We start from the raw sequence: 24,447 nt of genomic DNA, 5'->3' as shown, positions 1-24,447 counted from the left end.
CGCCTGTATACTCCTGTTCCGAGTATATAGGGCCTGGGGGCCCCACGCCTTTCCTTTTTTTAATATGGGTACGGGGTTCCCCTTAATATCCGTACAAGACCCAAAGGGGCTGGTAATGGGCAGGGGTGGGGGGGGGGGGGCTACCTATGCCATTTTTCTCAATGATTTTCATCCGTACTGTCGGAACCAGATATTACATTAAAACCGCAAGCAGTTTTAAATTACTTGTAATTTTGTGCAGGGACTGTTCTAAACACGGGAAACATGTGGCACTTCACAGGCATACTATAGACACCCCCCAGGCAAGATATTTAAAGGAATATTTCACTTTTTTTTTCACTTTAATCATCATTAAAATCATTGCTCCCAAAAAAAAAATGGCCTTTTTCAAAACATTTTAGGCATTGACCCATGTCCCGTGGGGCAGGAGCTGGGTCCCCAAACCCTTTTTAGGACAATATCTTGCATATTAGCCATTAAAATTAGCATGTTTTATTTCGAACGTTCGAGTCCCATAGACTTCAATGGGGTTCTAAAGTTTGCACGAATTTTCGGTCCGTTCTAAAGTTCTGGTGCAAACCGAACCGGGGGGTGTTCAGCTCATCCCTAGTCCTGTCAAATAGGAAGGTAGGGGTACACTATTTCTGGCACATGAACAGTTATTTTTCTCTGTACTTGCAGTGTGTTTAAAAGTGATATAACATGGGGAAATGTGCATGTATAGCAAAGATGCACTAAATACATTTTTTTTCTGCCTCGATATATGCTTTAACTGACACAAAGCCATTAATCTTTCCTTGAATATAATGCCTGGGCTGTGGTTTCCAAGATACCCATCTTTTGCAAAAATGCAGCATTGTCTAGGGAGTTGAAGCCTGCATATTTTACAGCATAACTTAGGCCTCGTACACACGGGCGGACTATCCGTCCAACTAAGTCCGTCAGACAATCCGACAGACAGTCCGTCCTACTTTTGAATGAACGGACTTGACCACACACGACGAACAGACAGTCCGCTGAAAGCTTGCGCGATGACGTGTACGGCATGTACGACGGGACTAGAAATACGACGTCCAATACACTGCAATGCAACCTTCGGCCGTGTAAATCCTTTCTGAGCATGCGCCATACTTAGTCCGTCGAACTAGCCTACTCACGAGCGGACTGTCCGCTGAAACCAAGTTTGGACGGACAATATTACGGAAATTCCGAAAGACTTAGTCCGCCAGACTTTCCGCTGAAAAAGTCAGCTGAAGCCCACACACGAGCGGATTGTCCGCTGAAACACGTTTCAGCGGACCAAGTCCGTCAGACAGTCCGCCCGTGTGTACGCGGCCTAAGCTTGCTCAATCAACATTAATTATTAAACCTTATGCTGCTAGCATTAGTAAATAGGAAGGCGACTCATATTTATTTTAAACTTTTTACCTTTTTTTTTGACATTTTTTCAGTTGCTCGCTGTTTTTTTTATTTTTAATTATGTTATATCCCAGGAGTCTTCATGGCCGTGTTTTATTCTTTCATCTGGGAGGAATGGAGGAGGGGTTCTTAGCCAAGTACACCCTCCTGCCTGCTTTCCTGAGCTAAGGGCAAATGGACTCCAGGAAGTAAATGCTGCATGAATCTGCCCTTCAAGATGGCTGCAGCTAAAAATCCTCGGGGGGTGGGGGGTATTTTTCAAAGGGATTTCTCAAAAATAAAAGCATGGAGACATGAATGGATGGGATATTTGCTTTCAATTATAAAAAATGTATTAAATAGCAGTAATAGCAATAGTGGCCCTGATCCTCCTCTTCTGGGGTCCCTCAGCAGCACTCCTTGCTTGTCCTGTTCGAGTGCCCTGGAGAAGGGCTCTCCCTCGGGGAACCCGTGAAGGTGCGCTCCCGTTTCCTGCTGCGCCGTCTATGGACACAGACAGCAGGACTCGGCCCCGCCCCCGCGTCATTGGATTTGACAGCAGCGGGAGCCAATGACTGCGCTGCTATTAATCTATCCAAACAGTACACAAGACACCGGCTGGAGCTGGTGTGCTCGTTCCTGGTGCGGGAAAGACAGGGTAATTAAAATGGGGGCACCTACACTAAAAAGGGGATAGCCAGCCGGAAAAAAAAAAAAAACACAAGTAAAAGTACAGTGTTTGTAGCTGCTGACTTTTAATAAGCACTTACCTGTCCTGGGTGCCCACGATGTTGGCAGCCCGAGGCCAACCATCCCTTGGCTCCCGGCGGCGCCATTTCAACGAAGGGAAACAGGCAGTGGAGCCTTGCGGCTTCACTGCCCATTTCCTAGTCGCGTAACGCTTTACGAATGGGGAGCGCTGTGTTCTGTGGACAACACAGCTCCCACAACACACTGCGCCCCATTCACTAGAATACGACGTGAGGAGGAGCAGACCGAAGATCACCGCAGATTAGGACGATCTGCCTAGCAACAGGCATTTCTGGCAAGTTGAAAAAAAATTGTGTTATTTATTTTTTTCCCTCCAATTTTTGGGGATTCTTTTTAGGCAATTTTTTTTTTTTTTCCTGAGTGGCCCTCCACTTAAAGGAGGTTTTACACCTTAATGCTTAGAATGCCTTAAGGTGAAAAACCTTGAGCACTTAACAACCCCTTTAAAGTGATTGTAAAGCTTTCTAGCTCTTTTCTTTTTTTTCTTTTTTTATAAAAAAAAACAAAAACACACTACTTACCTGCTCTGTTTTTTCACAGATCAGCCCTAATCCTCTTTTTCTGGGGTCCCCTGCTGGCACTCATGGCTCCTTCTCTTTGGCGAGTGCCCATTATAAAATGTGGCTATGGGGGCACTAGTGTGTGTCCAATCTAGAGCACCCTTGTCTGTGCTGCTGGGCCCCCGTCTCCTACTCCCTCCTTCCCTCACAGAATTAGATTAACAGCAGCGTGAGTCAATGGCTGGGAGAGTCGCTGCTCTTGTGCACAGTGCTGGATCAAGAATGGGCTCAGGTAAGTATGGGGGGGGGGGCTAGAGGGGGGATCATCTGCAAGAGAAAGTTTTTTACCTTCATGCATTGACCCCTCTCCCGAGCAGCAATTTGTCTCAATGGAATGATTGTTCATAGCTCACTACTACTAACAACGTATATTTGGATCTCTGGCATTTATAAAAGGAACTGGCAGTCTTGCAAGAGATCATTGGCAAATGTTTCTTTAATGACTTGTAAGGGTTGCTTGGCATTACATAAACTGCAATCTTATGCTTACATACGATAACTTTTGATCCCTAGTGTTCCGATATTGTATTCTGTAGAAGCATATTAATTCCACATGTTTACATAAAGCAGTTGTAGCAATTTTGGAGATGGATGCAATTATTCAAGACAGTGCTGCTAGCAATTCACATAAATCTTGCTGAACTTACATGACTTCATCTCTCCAAATCCATGACCGTCATCAAGTATTCAGGGATATTCCACATATCTATGTGTGAATCCTGATGATACTTGACGATAAGTAGTGTGAAGCCCTCAGCCTACCACTGAGACGTGGCGTAGCAAACAACCTCATTCAGCTTTGTGGACCCAGGACTGGCTCAACTATTTATGTCCATGGTGGTTAAGTAAAAGCAGCCATTCATTCATTACAAACCAGTGACATTGCAGAGAATTAACCCACTTGAGCACAACTTGCCTCAGGAATGTTTCCAGCTTCTAATACAGGGGCTCATTTGTGAAATTCTGAGCAAAAATTGGCTTCTTTGAAGGATAGCAACCAGCTAGTTTCTCATTTCCTTTTCCCCAATGCTGGCTTGAGAATAAAAAAAAGGCAAAAAATTGTTTGTAACTGTCCAATTTTTTTTTTCTCCTAAATCATACCGAAAGTCTGTGTCTTCAATCTCCTCGGAGAATGCCGTAGAATGAAGCAGTGACATTTTTTCATTGCTTCATAAACGGACACCTATAGCTGTAGGCATTTTTTTATTTTTATTTTTTCTAGCTAAACGGCAGCTTTAAAATCCTTGTAGCTTATTCCACTTTTACACACTTTTGACTGATCACGTAGCCTGGAGTTTATTCTGCAAATATTTGTCAGTAGCAACAAACACTGATTACTAGTACCATTTGCCAGTGTGTTTATAATGATATCTAAGATACTGTCTTACCTCAACAATGCTTTTCAAGTCTTGTACATAAGTCCTTTCAGTCTGGAGAATTTCCTGGACCACTCTGTCAACATACATAAGCTTTGGACTTGTTGGTTCTACCCCTTCAGATTTTGAACAGTTTTTGACACTCCCTTTGGACTCTTTCCATGACATAGTCCGTCGTTCATCAGAAGAAGATTTTTCCCTTGGACTATCGTGAGCCTGTTCCCGATTGCAGCCTATCCGAAGGTCATCACTTGACAACAGCTGGGAAGGAACTAGTTCTAGTTTTATGGCCCCAGCTTCCTTATCCTGATGAAACAAACCCAAGTGACTATTTGATGTTAAGGTCATCCGACTTCCAAATGAACAGTGACTGTCCCGGGAAGAGGCCGATGAGGAAGTTGAGCCAAAGCTGACAGGTCTGTCACTGTCTGACAGCTCCATGTTTTTGATTCCACAGTAGCGGAAATGTCTGTCTGTCCTGTGCGGGTCTGCCTCTACTGTTCGAGGGCTTGGAGGTTCTGTTACAGATGGATCAAGAGACAAGTGGTACTCATCTACAAAAACAAAACAAAAAATAAAATAAAAATATAGGTTAGGATGAGATTAAAATACTTATTTTATAACAGTGAATCACAAGTATAGTTTTCACATATATGACCTAAGCGACAGACATCTGTAAATTTCCTGTTTGCCTAAATGTACGGCAAAGATATAGGTAAACAGCTAGTGAAGTTAGAAACAAATTAGACTTAAACCTACCAGCAAATGTGTGCGGCTTTACTGGAAAAGTAAGCACAAAACTGCCACAAAAATGTAAATGGGAGTATGCTGGAATATTAAAGACCTACATTTTTTTTTTTTTAAATAGCATAAATCTGGACAGGAAATGTTCTACTGTCCTGGAGACTCCTAGAAAGTTACTGATGAACCAAATTTTTTAATTTCCAAAATTAACTTCAATGAGAAATGCCTGGGAGAATTAATTAGAAACTACAAGATTAGGGCAAATAAGAGCTTGAAGGACTTTTCAGCAGAAAAAGACACATTGGTGATTATCACTACCATTCTAGCATATATACGTCTTTCCATGAACATGCCATCTCAAGATTACAAGATCTCACAAGCCAGAAGAGCTTTTTACGTTTTCTGACTGAACAAGAGCAAACAAAAACAAGCAATAAGTCATAAAATAAGACAAACAAAAAAGGTTATCCTTATTGGACACAAACCCTGGATACCATGAAATAATAAAATTTAACCCAGTCACATAGCAAGGAAGCCCACCCTTCTGAAAAGGATGCCCATTTACCAAGAAGAATTTTTAGGTTCCAATAGGCTTCATGATCAATCTGGGGGGAAGAAATAAGTTCAGTCACCCAGAAAGAAAGAAAGCCCAAATTCCAGCTCTCCTGGACATTACTGGTTGAACTAGCACCGGCTTTTGCTATTGCTGCAGTCTGGCCTTCTGATTCCACCTTTGCAATGGGTGCAACAGAGAGAAAAACCCTTAAAAAGTGCATAATCTTAATGCCCACTGGATATTGTGCTGGAAAATAGAAATAATAAGTATCAGCGAGGTTGTATCACATCATTCCCCTGTGCCTGAGCAGTAAATTCAATGCAGCAGAGTCTAGTTTGTAGCTCAAAGAAGTAGTGCCTAGCATTGTTCAAAGGAATGCGGCTCTCTCAACAGCTGGAATGTAGGTGCACCACTGAAACTATATTCCTTAAGGGGATAGAGGCACCAAGCACTTCTGGATCTCTCCAAGCACCAAAAGGGGAGAGGGCCCAGGTGCAGGTCCTGTAGAAGCACCCAGAGGGCAGTAGGGATGAGCTCAGCTGTGTTCGCATGGAACACGTGCAGAGCCCGCCAGGAAGTCGGCGCAGTGCTGCGCTAATCACAGGCAATGAGACATTGCCCGATCTCTGCAGCCGCACATCGGGGCAACGTCTCACTGCCTGTGATTAGCGCAGTGCCCTGCACGTGTTCCATGCGAACACGCCTGAGCTCATCCCTAGAGGGCAGTAGAAAAATACATCATCATCATGAAGGTAAGAGACTCCAAGACCCCATACACACCATTAGATTTTCTGCAGATTTTTGTCTTCAGAATTACCAAAACCATATAATATGTGGTCAAACCTTAAGTTTCAATTGATATGCAATCAGGCAGACCCTTGCACTAGGCCCGAGGCTAGGTTCACACTAGTCTGCATGATAAAGTGCAGTGTTTTCCTCACTGAAAAATGACCAGCATCATCTAGTACAGTGATTCTCAACCAGGGTTCCTCCAAAGGTTGCTAGGGGTTCCTTCAACATTGGGCAATTTCTGACTCTCAGATAAGTTCCGACCGACACCATTGATCTTTTTAGCTATCTGTAAAGAGGTAACACTTCCCAATGATCGCAAGTGTAAGGACCATCCTTCCCACTCACCATCACACGATTGTATCAGAAGTTATAGATTTCTCATTTTTAGCAGGGGTTCCCCGAGACCGACAAACTATTTCAAGGGTTCCTCTGTGTTGAAAAGGTTGAGAAAGGCTGATCTAGTACTTTGCTCCATAGCCTCTTTCCCTGGTCCACCACTTTAATTCCCTGGATTTCAGTTCCTTTACTCATGGAGGCTCAACAGCACTTGTAGGCGCAATCACAATTTCTGTTTTCCAGGAGCTATGTACAGCATCATGTCAGCCCCTCCAACCAGCCATGATCTACATCAGGGATATGCAATTCGTGGACCTCCAGCTGTGGCAAACCTAGTCCCATCATGCCTCCGAGTATCATGCTGGAGGTCCGCTAATTGCATATCACTGATCTACATGCACAGCACAGAGACCTAGTGATGAAATCACTGGGTCTAAAATAAGGTATGTAAAGAGAAGAAAAAGTTGTATTTAAGGATTTCTTTAGCAGGTTAACGAGGGAAAAAGAATGAATCAGGGGAGGTAATATAAAAAACTGGATTAAAATTCAGTTTTAAAACTATCTATATCACAAAGAAAAAATAAAAGTTAACTTGATTACTGACAAGCCCTTAACAACTCATTTCCACAACAATCTTCTTTGCTCTTGCTACAAAAAAAAAAAAAAAAAAAAGGGGGGGGGGGGGGTATTACCACTGATTTATTATCAAAGCTAAAGCATTTGTGACGCAACATCATTTCTCTTAATAGAAGATAATATTTGTCAACTTATATTTAACAGCCATTCCAAAGACAAAGAACAATGTAATCTATATTTAAATAGAATGCAATGTGAGTTTAACAAATCCATACATCTTTTATCTTTCCGATAAACCGCTTACTGCACATAACGCCATATCAGCTAAATATGGCACATTACTGAAAGGATGGATGAATAGTCTTAAAGCAAAATAGCATGATATGATATAATAGGCGGAGGACAAATATTTATACGCTTATTTCAGTGATTAATATGACAATGGATCGAGTTAGTGGAAAGCACATAATTCTATAATTCTTGTCTGAGTAGCAGTCGGTTTTCTCATCTTTAATTGCTCCCACTCCAGTCAGTGAATAGCCAGGACACAAAGATTATTATTATATGCCCCGTCTGTCCAGACTTTTCATTAAAAACAGAAGGACATTGTACAGTTAAAACTCTACTAAAGTGATCTGCTACTTGGATTTAGTTGGCTTAACAACTGAAATCTTCTCGCACCATCAGCACAGCTGACAGTATTTGTTCATTACATGCTAACCTTTAGCAATTGTTTTGATGGGGTCACGTCAAGGCCGTCTGTTAAAAGAAAACCATATGTAAAACGCCAGCAGCCCCATATTAAGCAGTCAGTTTTGATGTAGGGACACAGGAAGCAAATCAAAGATGTTAACTAGTAGAGATGGGCCAAATACCCCTCTGTTCGGTTCGTAGCAGAACTCCCAAACAGGGGAAATATTCTAACCCGTATGGCAAACCCCATTGAAGTCTGTGGGGGAAAAAAAAAAAATCTAAAAAGTGCCCACGTTGAAGGCTTATATAAAAGTAATTGGCCATAAAAGGGGTATGATAGTCTGGGTACTGCCCAGATGGGCATGTATCAAAAATTAAAATGAAAAAAAAAAAAAAAAAAAAAGCAATACATTTTTTCAGGAGCAGTTATTTTAATAATGATTAAAGTTCAATAAAAATGAAGAATTCCTTTAAATATAGTGCCTGGGGGGGGGGGGCTTAAAGTGCCTGTAAAGTAGCCCATCGGTAGCATGTATAAAACATGCTGCAGCTAAATTTATAAAGAAATAAAAGTAAAAAAAAAAAAAAAAAGTCATAAAAGTCAAATCCCATTTAACATGACTCGAACTTACAAATTGCTGGTACCTGGCTATTGAAAAAATAAAGAAAGAAAAAAAAAATTCCCCCCCCCCCCCAAAAAAAAGATCCATACTAGAACCTTATCCGTGCATGCCGACTGGAATGTCAGAAGGGGGCATCACGTGATATAAAAAGGGGACGATGCCACCAAGTTACGTAACCAGGTGGCCCTGCCCCTTACCTATATAAGAAATGTCAAAGCGCAGAGCGGGCATAGGCCAGAGGCCTCCAAGGAGGTTTTTTTTTTCGGGTCGGCAGGTGGCATTGGTTGAAGATGGATTTACATCAAGGGCCACTTTTTAATTTGTATTAAAGGATGCGTCAAAAACCTGTCTCATGTGGTTATTACTTTTGTACACTTTTTGCGAGTGCGTAGGGGTACTATGTACCCGATACCCATTCACATGGGGAGCGGGATCTGGAGGCCTCCTTATTAAAGGGGGCTTTCAGATTCCGATAAGTCACCCCACCCGCAGACCCCGACAACCACTGCCCAGGAAGAGGCCCTTGTCCCCACACTGTTTTTTTTTTTTTTGCAGTGGAGTTACCCTCCAAATCCTTTTTTTATTCAGCCATCAGCGGAGAAACCTACTGACAGCCAATGACTCATTGGTGGTTAAGGACACCACGGCTGGATTCCCGGCCCCACTCCTTACCAACCAGCTTACACTGCGTTCTGATTTCGCAAAGCTTTGCCCAATCAGGGCACAGAATGCACTGTGCAGTGCTCAGTGTGTTGCAGGGTGTTTATCAGGGTGAACAACCTGCAAATCTGGGTGTACGGCACACAGCCGAACAGGCAAATGTTCGGACCAAACTCATGCTCCGACTGAACCATTCGCCCAATCCCCATTAACTAGCTGCGTAAGGAAACAACAAACTTCTAGAAATATTTTACTTCCAATGATTTAGTCCACAGGTGGGCACATTGCAACACCCTTACCATATCACTCCTAAGGCTGATGGGCACGACGGCCTTAACGTGCCTGTAAAGTGGCCCATCTGTAGCATGTCAAATCCATTTAAAGTCAAAGAGTCAAATCCCATTTAAAATGACTCGAAGTTATAATTGCTGGTACCCAGCATCCAGAGTGAGCTTCTTACGTTTTTACATCTGGATGTTATATGGCCCCTGTACAGTTGTGCGTATGAGCCCTTATGATAGTTTGCAATTTTTGTTGTTATGTAAAACAGTATACAATCTGTAAGGAGGCATCACTCGTCCAATTAATACAGGCAGTGTTATTGTAATTAAAAGTGATGTCACTCACCATCCAGAACAATTGTAAGGTTTTTACCACCTGGTACTTTCACCTAGTAATCCTACAAAAAACACACTTCCTGTCCCTGGGTGGCTCCACGGGGTCAAGGGAGGAAAATCATTTGTTGTCACCCATGGCTGCTCTTCCTGATATGGCCTCCAAACGTGTTCAAATTTCTTCATCTGCATTACATGGGGGCAGGAAAATTGTTTACAGAAGGAAGATATTATTTGGCACAACTCACGTTAAGTGACTAGGATACTGCATTTCTGGCAAGATAATCAGGTATTTTCTATATCTGCTGAGAACTGTAAACTGTACTGTTCTTTCATGAATTTAGATTTCTTACCCATAGCAAATAAAACCGCGCAGGGATATGTTCGCGTCTGCCTAATTTATTGCACTCCTAGAGGCAATCGTTACAAAACAGATGACCCTCTTATTAGGTAGAGATGGAAAGGAAAGGAGGGGGGGGGGTGTAGTTTAAGGAACAACTTATGGAGCAAGACAGAGCAAAGTTAAATGGCATAGTGCATTACTGAGTGGTGTTGGGAACAATTCAATGGGATTCCCCTTCTTTTATTTACGGACAGTGGAAAATAAGATTAGATTTTTGCATGAAGCGGAACACATTCTTTTGATTTGTGCACTCATGAACAATTAAAATGCCTCAAAAACGGTATTTGCTTTTTACACCAGAACCTTCCACTCAGATATTTTTATAGCGGAAACAAAATAAAATAAAAAAAATGTAGGTCTGTGGAAATTAAAGTTTAATTCCTCGATTAATTTTTTTGATCGACCAAAATTCTTTTGATCGGTACTCGCTTCTCCGCTGGCTTCTGGGTCTTCAGGGAGTTCCATCGGAGATCTGGTGAAGTCACGGACATCAACGTCACTGGACTCCTTCCCCCAGTGCCTCTGTCTGCTAATGAAGGGAAGGAGTCCGGTGACGTTGAAGTTCTGATTGAACACAACACGTACGCATGACGTCACCCACTGCTGCCCTACGGAACTAACACGATTGTCGGTTTTACATGCTGTGTTTTTATCATCTTTATGTGAGTAGTTTGTGTTTAAACGCAAAAATTAAATCTTATACTTAAGCGGCAAGTAGTTAGATCTCAGCAAGGACGCAAGGTCATGGGTAGAAAGAAAAGATCTAAGGAGACGTGAGAGAAGAAGTTTATGGTCCGTGTTGACCCTTTTGATACCAGCTTGCATGACCACCTGTTTGCACAGGGGGCCATGCCATAAGGTGAGAGTGATTAGTTAGACCAGAGGTGGCGGGATTGTCACGCTACTGTGGGAAAAAAAAAAAATTATAATTGCTTACGTCAGTGCTACAGTTTGAATTTAAAAACGTATTTGTGTGAACTATGAAGTTAAGTCATGGATTGTGGAAACTAACTAGTGTCGGGTGATTGTATATAGTGTATACCACATTTACCACTGACTAATGCAGAGTTGCAATGCAAAGAGATCAGCTAAAAGTAGTTGGATCTGCGTATTATAATTAATCGAAATTAGTCAATTAATAAAAAAATAAATAAAAATAAAATGATTAATCCGACACGAAAAGTTTAAATCAGTAATGGACCTAACAAAAAAAAAAAGGGGGGGGGGGGGGGGATCTGTGTACTTCCCTATTTTTTTTTTTTTAATCCTGTCCAGTCATGTGATCCCTGCAGCTCCACTGTGTTATGGAATGCTCGACAACGGCTGGGAATTTTGGAGGCCATGACGTCACCCATAGGCTCCAATGGACCAACCATTGTTGGCACTCCCTCCTCTCCTTTCATACATATTTTAGACCTACATGTACAGTGCTTTGAAAAAGTATTCATACCCCTTGACATTTTCCACATTTTGTCATGTTACAACCAAAAATGTTAATTAATTTTATTGGAATTTTATGTGATAGACCAACACAAAGTGAAACATAATTGTGAAATGGAAGGAAAATTATAAATGCTTTTCAAAATTTCTAACAAATAAATATCTGAAAAGTGTTGCATGCATTTGTATTCAGCCCCACTGAGTTAATACTTTGTAGACTTTTCACTGCAATTACAGCTACAAGTCTTTTTTGGGTATGTCTCTACCAGCTTTGCACATCTAGGAGTTAAATTTTTGCCCATTCAGCTTTGCAAAATAGCTCAAGCTCTGTCAGATTGGATGGAGAGCGCCTGTGAACACCAATTGTCAAGTCTTGCCACAGATTCTCAATCGGATTTAGTTCAGGACTTTGACTGGGCCATTCAAACACAAACATGCTTTTTGTTCTAAACCATTACATTGTGGCTCTGGCTGTATGTTTAGGATCAGTGAACCTCTGCCCCAGTGTCAAGTCTTTTGCCCTGTATTTGGCTCCATCCATCCTCCCATCAACTCTGACCAGCTTCCCTGTTCCTGCTTAAGAAAAGAATCCCCACAACATGATGCTGCCACCACCATGTTTCACAGTAGGGATGGTGTGTACAGGGTGATGTGCCATGTTTTCCACCACACATAGCATTTTTCTTTTAGGCCAAAAAGAAAAATGTTGGTCTCATCTGACTGCTGTGTCCCCTTGTGCTTTCTTCCTCGCCTCTTATGTTTTTATTACAGTCTGTGTATTCCTGTGCTGGTGATAACCACTCTTCTATTCTGTCACAAAGACACCAAGTAGGATGTAATCTTTTTAAAAGGGTCAAGGACCACAACAAAAATCTAAGAAGGTCCATCCCTCCCCCACTCAATCCAAAACTGAAATATAAAGTTTTGCCTGGAGTTGGGCTTGAAGTCTATATTTCATTATTATAGATCAGGCAGATTTGCCAACTGGTTAGCACTCTTGCCTTGCACAGCAGGGATACTGGGTCAAATTTCCATCTAGAACGTGGCCTACGTTGAACTTATATGTTCTTCCCTACTTGTCTGGAGTTCAATGTGGGCCTGCTATGTTCATGCTTGGCAGGACTGCAGGCAATCATCCTTTTAGTACAAAGTGAAAGCTTCACTTGACAGCTGTGTTGGTCTACTGGTCTGAGCACATTAGCTGAAGCTAATAAAATCTTGGAACGGCTAAGATTATGGGCACTGCACATGACATCACTACCAGTGGTTTGTGGTATATACTGTATATCCCAATACAATTTTGGTGTGTTCAACACTCTGGGCTGCATTCATATGTAGCCCCTTGTGCTTTCCCCATCCATACATGTAATACAATTTCCCAAAAAGACATGTTAAGTAGTGCCAAATCTATAGGTCACAGGAGTGCAATTAGTTCTGCACTCCTGTGATCCATTTTCAGCTGACGGTGGGATAAAGTTGGCTAACATCTGACATCACTCAGCCGGTCCAGGCTCAGGAAAGATGGTCGGGATCTATCCAGATGACTGCACCGGCACCTTGCTCAGTCTTTCATCGATCCACTGAAAGCCTGAGCCAGCCCCTCCCATTGCCCAGCACTTCAGTGAGCACTGAAGGGGCAGAGCAGGGAGTGGGTTACCGATACCCTAGGAGAGTATAAACATTTTCTTTTTTAAACCTACACCTCTGTTTTAAGTGCAGTTGTCCAATCGGGGGAAGGCATACATAGATAATCTCACTGTAAGCACAACCATACTCCTAAAGAGTTATTCCACTTTTGCTGAGAAAAAAAAAAACCCAACACAAACAATTCCCTCATGGTGATCAATCTACATTGCAAGGACTTTGACAAACTTTGTTGTAGATTCCTGCTCTTTGTTCCAATATGCCCTTTAGATAGCGATTCTGAATGGGAGTGACTCCATTGTTAAAATCAATTGGTGCACTCTAAGTGTTCTAATGAAAAAAGTTGAAGTGTCTGCATTCCTTTAGGCCCCATTCATACTTGTGAATGGGGCCTGTAGCAATTACATGCAGGCGACCCAGCTGGGGTGTTTAGCGATTAGCTTCGGGCGGCAGCCCCACCGTAAGCAACGGAAGGCTGACTCCTCCAGTAGCCAATCGTGGCCGCTTACATGTAATTGTTCATGTAGCGGTTACCTGTGAATGATCAGCCTTGGACCTTCCGCATTTGATTACATGTGAGCAGCCGTGACGGGGCTGCCATCTACATCTAACCGCTGGGAACCTCTGATCAGTCACCCACATGTGATTGCTAATAATTCACACTTGCAAACGGGGCCTTAGACGTGATTAACGACTGTAAAGTATCTCTATAAAACTAAAGCTTCTACTGCAGCAGATGCCTAAAATTTGAATTGTATCTTTGTTCAGACTTCTGGGAAAAGCAGTGAGCCAATCACAGAAGCAGTAAATTATACCAAATGTGTACAGAATTTAAAAAAACTTTTTTTTTTTTAAGAACATTAAATCCCAATATGGCTTGTGCAGCAATATAATAATATTTTTTGTCTTTTTTTTTCCACGAAAAGCGAAGTTGCCTTTTAGGACTATAATTTCATCATATACCAATCCACAAGAACATTCTCTTGAGTTTTTTTTATTTTTTATTTGTTAATAATATATGAACTAATTGATGTGAAAAGCAAACAGGGAAATTTCTACAGAGATAACTTAACAGACACGGCCATAAATCTGTAAATGCCAATTCGACTGAAGAATAAATACAAACAAAAACATTCTTTTTGCCACAGCTAGTGCATTATTTGTCATCAAAAGAAAAGGCCTTTTTATGTAAGTTTTACAGACAACCCAACACTAATTTACTGTATCTCAAATTGGGAGCACTTGTGACTGTATCTCATCCCAGAAGAATGTCCTTGTACAGTGGATGAATAAACTCCGCTCGCTTCTTAAAAGATTCAGCCCATGCAGCAGTATGCTGTGACCCAGTCAAGCAAAGCGCCATGGTTAGTTTATGCTTTTATCTGCCACCATTGTGTCACTGGTTTCTCAGGTAAAATGAGATTCCTTAGCTAAGGCATAATACAGTATGCATGAAATGAAAGTTAAAAAAAAAAAAAAAAAAAAAAAAAAGGAGTCAGCTTTTATCAGGGGAAAAAAAATAAATAAATAAAAAAAAATATGAAGCCTTGAAGGCTTGGATGAAATCTGACTCGCAAAACGGCTTTGCCCTTCCTTAACACGACTTCAAATCCCCCTCCCTTTAAAGTGAGAAAGCTCAGCGTTTATTAAGGATAAGAGTCTTACATGAAACATGACATCATCCAATTCAGGACAGAACAATAGACATCACTGTGAGTCGCCTTAAGAATACACTTCACTGAACAACACCCGTCCAAATTCTTCTCCGCACGAGGCCACGCTCTAAAATCCTAGGCAATTTAAGTTCCGCGGCTTCATTTTACAGTACTGTACGTGATAAGGAGTATTCAGACATTAGGAATGTCTGCAACTAGGCATTTACATTGGTTATTAACAATGCTGTTTCTGTATTCATTGTGCCAACCTGCTTATCCAAACAAATCAAATTACAGCATATTTCATTTTCGCTCAGTTAACCCTAGATAGGCACCTGCAACTCAGTTGCTAAACCCTTAAGACATCTATACAGTCATTCCAACACTTTTTATTTGGCAGCTAGCCAACATTTGAAGCCCTAGTGTTCAACCTGTGGCAAGAAAGCCACAGTTTTTCAAAGTTAAAAACTTTACCTAAACTGCCGTTTGGTTTGGCTTTTATTTATCTAAATTGGACCTCTCTATCAGTCTAACTGGGCTGTGAGATGTTCAGCCTGGCCACAGGGGGCACTGTCTCGTGTCGGCAGGCATGAAACCAGGGTCTGGTCAGGCACTTAAGTTACTCTCTCTCAGAGCCAGGTCAGTGTGAGTAGCCCTCTCGCTGTGCCCTCTGGGAGAGGGTATTTAAGATGCGGATGTCACGTGGTCCCGGTCCAGTATGATGTGCCGATTACATGGTCCTGGTCCTCCTGACCAGCCTCCAAGAAGGTGCGGATCCACTTGACTTTAATGTCTCGGGGCTGGCTAGCACGAGGCAAGGAAACTAAAGGAGGATTCTGAGGTGGTTGGGTGCCGTCTCCGGTTTGGGAGAAACCCAGAGTACTTTGAGCATTCCAGGGGAGGACTCTTTAGAAGACCACCACCTACGGGTTGGTTTTCTTAACAAGAGCCTGGAAGGGCTGAAGTAACCAAGAATCCAGACTTGTGGATATCACCAAGCAGTCTGAAAGATTCAGGTATCCTACAAGTGTTCTAAAGCTTAGTTTCCCTACATGTTCTGCAACAACGTCTGTGACAAAGACTTTGTTCCTGAGTAAGCACCTTGTTGGCTGCTAGGCCTGGTGAGAGAGGGACTGTCCAACCCGAATGTTCATCCAGCTGCGAATGGCTATTCTCTGGATGCAGTCAAAGCAAGTTCTTTAATGTTTTTGGACTTTGACATTGAGAGTACCTGAACTTCTTTTCCAACCCTTTGATCCCAAGTTGAAAGACTTTTTAATTGACTGAGTTTTGCAAATAAAATCCATTCAAGTGGATCTGTCGTCAGTCTCTAGTCACTGGGCTATTTACCACAGGACATCCCCTAGACGTGCCACAAGGAGAAAAGAAGGTAACGGTAAGCCCAAAAATAACCAGCAGCTCCTTCGGGGGTTAGTGCTACATGTGGTTATTAGAAAACTGGCTGTTAGGGCCCAAGGCCCTCACAAGAAGTACCAGTATTTTTGCCGTTTAGGTGCTTAGTTTGGGTTAAGAAAAAAAAAAAACATTTTCATAGAAAATATATGGTTATTAGTTTTTAAGACATAGAATAAAAAGGTAAAGTCAGCAAGTATCTTAATAGAAGTAAGGTACTTCAAAAGCAGAAATATCTCTCAATGGCTCAGGTCATGCATATCAAAAGACCCATAAGTGCGTAGGAAACCATTAGGAAACACTGCTTTGCTGCCCCAGACACATCGAAATTATCTAAAAGTAGATGTACAAAGAGTCACCAAATGACTCATTTTGGTTTGGAAAGTTGTGCTGAGTCTCATGCAATGAGGTCTATTGTATCTTTATCTAATATAGATCACTGGAGGAAGAAATTGGTGGAAGTCAGAATGAAAAAAAAAAAAAAAAAAAAGAAAGAAACAGTTGAAAAAAAGGGCAAAGGAAAAGAGATAAAAATTGTCAGGGTCAAAAACACAAATCAGATACACACAACATTTTGTAGGAGTTTTTAAAGAAAAATCTATCTCACTTTTTTGGAAGCACTATGCTCTATTAGCTTGGTCCCCAATGGCACATTTTTCTGCCGGGGGAGTGCAAGCTTACTAACACAACTGTATAAAAAAAAAAATTAAAAAAAGTTACAAAATCATTTAAGAGTGGAACCCCTCCCCACAAAAGGTGTCCAAGAGGTCATTATCAAAGCCCTTTATTGATATTCGAAATCATTAGGCCATTTCATTTTCCAACATCTAACACAGATATTCAAGTTTACTATTCAGGACACAGACTTCTGCTTAAACTCCTCAATTTGACATGAGTTCATGTTAAAATGTCTCAGTGAACGCGAGTAAATCAACAGACCTGAATCCAATGTACTTCAATGGCCAAAGAAATATATAAAAAAAAAAAAAAGTAATAATATTTTCAGATCTGTCCTATTCACACTGCATAGCTGGGAAGGTCTCTTGCCCCGCAGTTTGCAAGCTTGGACATTAGAACAGACTTTTGGTCTAATTTTATCAACACAAAAGACAAAACTTTTTAATAACATAGTAAAGTAGGCATTTTTACAAGGCATCTGGTAATGATGAACACAATTGGATAACCCAGCACAGCTGTAATACAAGCACCTACCATATCATTATGTATAGCTTTAGCTTTCTCCTTTTTAGGAATAATAGCCAGAGGTTTAAAACTACATAAAATGTTTCTTTAGCAGGCGCATATTTATGAAGAATTTCTAGAACAGCTGCAGCATCCAGTTATTCCTGCAATGCAGCACTTGCTTGCTGCAGTGGGTTCCACCACAATACATATCAGGACAAGGCTGCATAGCCAAGGGCACGTTATAAAAGTTGCAGAAAATGAAGCTTACGTATATGCAAATAATATACACAAAAAATAGATATTAGATGAATGTTCTCTGTTCAGACACTGCAGACATTTTTATACACCTTTTTTCTACAATTGATAGATTTGTTAATTTGTCATTTTGACTTTGCAGTTTTTAACTTCATCATTTTTTTGCTAATTGACAGCTTTCTAGTTGAAATAACTTTTATACTGATCATTATCATTACAGTACTGATGTATGTTACCACAGAATCTCCTATTTAAAACTGCACAATGAAATGTGGGGGTTGATTTCTCAAACTGAAGAGTGCAAAATTTTGTACCGATCATCTTCCAGGTTTTATTTGTCAAAGCTTCATTGAAGTTAGAAGCCAATTGGCTACCATGGACAGCTGCACTAGATTTTGCACTCTCCAGTTTTAGTAAATTTACCCAATGGAGGCCAGTATGTAAAGAGCATATCGCATATCAAAAACTCATAAGTTGAAAGCATTATTCAACCCCAAAACATGTGGGTAGTTGATTTTGACAGGTACCCATTCCCACTTCCACTCCGCCCACCTAGGTGATAGTCGTCTGGGACACATCATAGGTCCCAGAAGACTGCAGGACCATTCACAATGTATAGCACTGCTCTCGCAGCGTGCACCCAGCTTTGCAGCTGCAAATGGCTGCCACAGCCGGGTACCCACAGTTAGGATTCTGGTGCCAGGATCCCAAAAGGCTAGTGAAGAACTAGTCCGGGTGAGGATGGTGCTGGATCGTAGGACAGGCAAGTGGCTGGATTATTAAAAAAAGTCAGCAACTACAGTTTTTGTCTCCTTTTACACAGGAGACTGGAGCTCCTCTTTAACCACTTCCCGACCAGCGCACGACGATGTACGTCGACAGAATGGCACGGGCAGGCATATTGGCGTACATGTACGTCCAATATTCGTTGCCGCCGTGCCATCGGGAGCGCGCCGCCGGCGGTGCGCTCCCGCGCTGGTCAGGACCCCCGTGAGTCCGGTCGCGGGACCCGCGGACGTCTCACGGAGCGGCCGAATGGAGGAAATGCTGTATAAACAACATTTTCCCATTCTGCCTAGCAACTAGTGACGCTGATCTCTGCTCCATGTGATTGGAGCAGAGATCAGTGTACACTAAATGAAAGCCCAACCCCCCCACAGTTAGTAACACACCCCTAGGAACACTTAACCCCTACACTGCCACCCACAGGTTAACCCTTTCACTGCCAGTGTCATTTACACAGGAATCACTGCATTTATATAGCAGTGATTACTGTATAAATGACAATGGTCCCAAAAATGTGTCAAAAATGTCCGATGGGTCCCCGACAATGTCGCAGTCACAATAAAAATCGCAGATCGCCGCCATTACTAGTAAAAAAAAAAAAATAATAAAAAAGCTATAAAACTATCCCTATTTTGTAAACGCTATAACTTTTGCGCAAACCAATCAATAATCGCTTATTGCGATTTTTTTTACCAAAAATATGTAGAAGAATACGTATCGGCCTAAATTGAGGGAAAAAAATGTTTTTTTTTATATATTTTTGGGGGATATTTATTATAACAAAAAGTAAAAAATAATGCGTTTTTTTCAAAATTGTCGCTCTATTTTTGTTTATAGCGCAAAAAATAAAAACCGCAGGGGTGATCAAATACCACCAAAAGAAAGCTCTATTTGTGGGAAAAAAAGGACGTCAATTTTGTTTGGGAGCCACGTCGCACGACCGTGCAATTGTCAGTTAAAGCGACGCAGTGCCGAATCGCAAAAAGTGGTCTGGTCTTTGACCAGCAAATTGGTCCGGTCTGAAAGTGGTTAAAGATTTGGCTGCATTAAATCTTCTAAAATTAAACTAAAATGTTAAGTTTTTAAAGAACACAAATCACAATGACAGGTTAGGAGAAATGTGACGACAATATATATTGGTCAAAGCAGCAAGTCCATTTGAAAGAGGTTAAAGTTCAAACTGTAAATACAGACCACACTGTATGTACAAAGGGACACTTAAAGGTCATACATTTCACCCAAGCACATTTTTAGGAACAAGGGGCTGCATAGAGAATTGCATTATCTATCCTTGCCTACAGTAACATACATAGGTTCTTTTCTGTACATTTTCCTTATAAGGTGCAAGAGGATGTAAATATGGATGGCATTGTAAAAGCTGGGTTGCATCACCTGTGGATAAAAAGTATGGATTTATTTAGTTAACCATGTACTATTTTAAAAGGCACTTTATATATACACACACCTTCCTACCTGCACTCTGTTTTTCTCCTGCATAAGATATGCATTGATCATGTAGCTTTATGATGCAATTTGTTGGCCTGTATGGTCAGCCTATAGTAGAGTAAATCTTCACATTCCTTTGTCAGATGTTTCAAAGTTTGTATTCAAACAAGAAGCATGCTGCATAGCACTGCACAGGTTAATGTATGACCTCTGTAGTCTAAAAACTCACACTTCTTGTGAAGAAACTACATATCCCACAGTCCCTGGGTGTCTCAGTCTAGTGCTCTGCAGGAAAGAGTTAAGCAGTAATGCCATATGACAGACACACAAACAGGCAGAGCAATTATCAGGGATATTACATCCTGGAAGATAAGTGTTTCATCACATTAGCACTCCTACCTTTATACTACAACACAGAGGAAATGGCGAGGAGTTACTAAAACTGCAGCACTCAGAATCTGGTGCAAATGGGCATGGTAGTCAATCAGCTTTCTCTATTAAGCTTTGACAATAAAACCTGGAAGCTGATTGGTTTCTATGCAGTACTGCACCAGAGCTTGCACACTCTGGTTTTAGGAAGTCGCCCCCTGTGTGACCTGGGACAAGACTTTGCCTGTCCCTAGGGACCAGCTAGGTGAATGAATATGTGGACATAGTGAAGTCAATCAGCCATGACACAAACTGCAGCCACAACATTAAGTGAGTAATACCATTTCACAGAACAGGTAAATATAAAAACAGGTTTGTTGGGGGGGGGGGGGGGGGGGATAAAAAAAGCCTTTACAACCATTTTAAAAAGGAAAGAAAAAAAAAAAAAAAAAAAAAAAAAAAAGGAAAAAATGTAGTCAGAGTTTCATTAAACATATTGGCTGCAAACCAAATTTACAACACACATACAGAAAAAAAAAAACATAGAATAGAACAAAGAAAACTGCAGGATGGGGTTTCTCCGTCTAAAATGACTTTGAAACATGTCCTCCGGTATCTGTAAGCTCTGCAACAGCTGCTTTCTGGTTCTCTCATCTTATTAATAAACTATTCTACAATTTTTCCTAAAAGTAGAGTGAGTGTAGAACATGACCACACAAGTAGATGGCTAGTCGGACTAAAATGCATAGTGTAATTTCCTACCAGGTCTAACATTTCTCTGTCTATTACTGTAGTCCTATTTATGATATCCCTGCATTTTCGTATTCAATATCAGTATAATACTTGGGCATGGATTGGGGCCATTTAGAAGGTAATAAAAAGGTTGCTTCTGACCAATGAAAATACACATGAGCACTCATACATACTTCAATCAAGGTCTCCATCCAAAGAAAATGCACATGACTATCCACAGATGCTTAACTAATGCAATCGGTCAGATTCTTTTCACATGCACACTTTGCTGGAGAAAAGAGGAATAGAGCACAAGCAGATGTCTCCCTGCTCATTATTTATTTTGGAGACCGACTATAGACAAACAAAATTTTGTGGCTTAAAATGTACTGTTGAAAGAGAGTAAAAGTTGCGCTATTTATGTGTTGAAATAAAAATAAAAAGTCCAACAAGTGATCCAAAAAAAAAAAGGGATGCAGTTCACAATGGTGTCCAGCGACTCCTCCACCAAGTGACGTCACCAACGTTTAGTCAAGATGTGCTCTTACCCACATGATGGACCCTCTAATTATGGAAGGGCAAACTCGCTCAAGGTATATCTGCTACCAAGGCATCCGATGCATGTAGTCCCCTCTCCAGCTGTTCCTCCCGCACTAAGAATGAACCATCATGGCAGCCCAGCAGTACCCAAGAAACGGATTACAACAAAAAAACCTCAGATCATTTAAAACCTTTGAGGTATTTATTTTCACATCCAATGGCCAAGAACATTGAAGGGCATAAGTTAAAAAGCTACAGCAAACATAAAAGCTAGAAAGCTTACAGAGCCAGAGCCAAAAATTGCGGTGAAGTAGGGAGCGTTTCCCTTGCTCGACTGATTTCATCACGATAGGACTTCTTCTGGGGCTTAGAAAACCCTTCCTGTCACCGCCATAAATAATGCATTTATGGAGAGTTTGACCTTCCATAAATCAGAGGGTCCATCATGTGGGTAAGAGCACATCTTAACTAAATGTTGGTGATATCACTAGGTGGAGAAGTCATTGGACACCATTGTTGTGAACTGCATCACTCATTTTTTGGATCAAATTTGATCATTTAGATTACTTGTTGGACTTTAGTTCTTAATTTATTGATTTTTAATTTCAACACATAATAATTAACGCAACTTTTACTCAGTTTCAAATATTTATGCTGTGTTATATCTCATTTCATTGTTGCTGCTTTTTTATTCACTTGATTGATATTTCTTTGGAGTTCTCACACAACCGCAGCATTATAACTTTTTTGTTTGTTTTTAGGAAATACACTGTACATCATGGAATGGAATTTATGAACATATTTTTTTAACACATTCATATACACACACACACACACATTTAATGTGTACTGCAATACATATGTACACAACATTGTAGTGTAAACAAGGCAAATAAAAAAACAATGGTTTTCCTTTGCCGTGGGCCAAGTTGATCCAGAAAAAATAAAATAAAATAAAATAAAACACACACACACACACACACACACACACACACACACACACAGTGTGAAAGATATAATATGCCTACAAACATTTACAAAGGGGATCACCTACTATCTGATCCAGTTCCAACAGCCCCCACATTATGTCACATGGTCTCTCTAAAATCACTTTAAAAAAGTCAAGTGGCTAACTGCATCCTCAAAAGTAGCAAATACAAAGCCTAGAGTTTTTTCAAGATTCCATATAAAAACACATTAGCACCTTAAAAACATGGTGCTGCAGGGATTGCTCACAATGACAGGCTAAAACACCCAAATATCTATAGTGAACTGGGCCTTTTTGTACAGAATCGAGTGGAAATTAGCCAGTTAAATGACTCAAGCACAGCCAAAGTCTCAACACATTGGCGCTGATTTATCAAAGGCTAATAGACATTTTACTTTTCTAATGAATTTGCACTTTAAGGGAATTTTTCCCCAGAGCCTAGTAAATGTGAAGTTTCACTTTGCAAAGAATACCAAAACCAAAAAAAAAAAAAAAGAAAAAATCCTGCATTTTTGCTTGCACATGATTGGATGATGGAAGTCACATGGAGCTTCGCCTCATTCACTAAGTTCTGGAGCAAGTGCCCTTGCAAAGTGAACAATCTGTTCGCCTTTAGTAAAATCACCCCAATTTGTTATTTGCCATCATGCTCAGCAAAAGAAGCAAATCTAATTTAGTTTTTTAGCTAGCCTACAACATTCATGTAATAAGACTCTAGTATATTATTACTTAAACTGCATGTACTAGATGTCCTAGAATTGCTATAATGCATCAAATGTGTTAACCAGTTGAGTCCCAGTCACCTTTTTAAAACAGAGCTGGGGAGATAGCAGCTATCCCTTTCCAGTACCATTTCAAATGGTGGCCGGTCCCAGCTGACCCTGCAGGGCCGCTGTCAAGACAACATCTCAGCGTTCAGTGATCTACAGATTGCGCCATAGGAGCTGTGATCTAACTTCCTGTTTGAGGGTGGCTACGTTTCTTCTCCATAGTCCCATTGTATGTAGGAATGTAGCCATGCTCTTTTGCTTACTCATAAAATGGATTATGGACTTTGAACTATAGAACTTAGTAGTGTGCATAGAGTAGTGCACATGACCCCAGCTAACGTGCACTGCTTGTTCCAAACCAATGGAAGTGTGGGAGAAAAAAAAAAAAAAAAAAAAGGAGATGATATTCATGAGTTTATGGAGGACGTTACAAGCAGGCTAAAAACAAAGAAACACTTTCATGTAGATTACAGGGCCATTACATAGTGGATGTGTATGGATTCATATTTTTGAATAAGGATATTGTTTAGTGAATTGGCTTCGGAGCATCCAGAAGTTGAATTATGCAAACATCAAAAATTCAAGCTCCAGCTCACTTTTTTTTGCTTCCCATCTAAAATGTTGTGAAAGCAAAATTGTAATACACTGGGAATCCTCATTGGCCATTAGATGATGGGCCAGATTCTGAAGCCATGGTACTTGTAAAATGATAGGCTATCCAAGAGATCATATAAAGAGGACCTGGGGCCATATTACAGAGTCAGGTGAAATTATTGGTTTACATCACGATTCCTACACTACCACTGAACACAAAGCGATCCATCTCTGCACCAAGAGGTCTTCAAGAAAGCATTATTCAGTGGCAGCCCTTAATGTGGCGGCCCATCCATGCGTACGGCTCCCTAATCTACATGCGGGGCACCATATGCATGGATTCCAATGTTTTTTGTTTTTTTTGAAGCAGACATGATTAGAGTCAGAGGCTCTAATTAGTTTCAAAAAAAGAGTGAGCCCACCCACTTGTTTGAAAATAGCGAATTAATATTTTCCATGGTCTTCCTGATTCTCCTCACAAGCCGGTCACGAGACCAGTCACCCGATTATCTGAAAGAAGATGCGATC

The 24,447-nt window shown here is 41.0% G+C and overlaps 1 protein-coding gene across 3 annotated transcripts in view; it reads right to left on the bottom strand.

The window, feature by feature from the left end:
- Nucleotides 1-24,447, bottom strand: part of PLEKHG1 (pleckstrin homology and RhoGEF domain containing G1) — a 336,066-nt gene that overhangs the window by 101,454 nt on the left and 210,165 nt on the right. For all 3 annotated transcript variants that reach the window (XM_077486366.1, XM_077486368.1, XM_077486367.1), the window contains one exon: nt 4,118-4,659. In XM_077486366.1, the coding sequence (XP_077342492.1) occupies nt 4,118-4,659 (542 nt within the window). The remainder of the gene's footprint in view (nt 1-4,117; nt 4,660-24,447) is intronic.

Source organism: Lithobates pipiens, unplaced genomic scaffold (assembly GCF_037356315.1).
Source record: "Lithobates pipiens isolate NorthernLeopardFrog02 unplaced genomic scaffold, aLitPip1_a1.2 Scaffold_18, whole genome shotgun sequence".
NCBI classification, from domain to species: domain Eukaryota; kingdom Metazoa; phylum Chordata; class Amphibia; order Anura; family Ranidae; genus Lithobates; species Lithobates pipiens.
The sequence above is the reverse complement of the archived record's forward strand: the minus strand, read 5'-3'. Positions and strand labels throughout refer to the sequence as shown.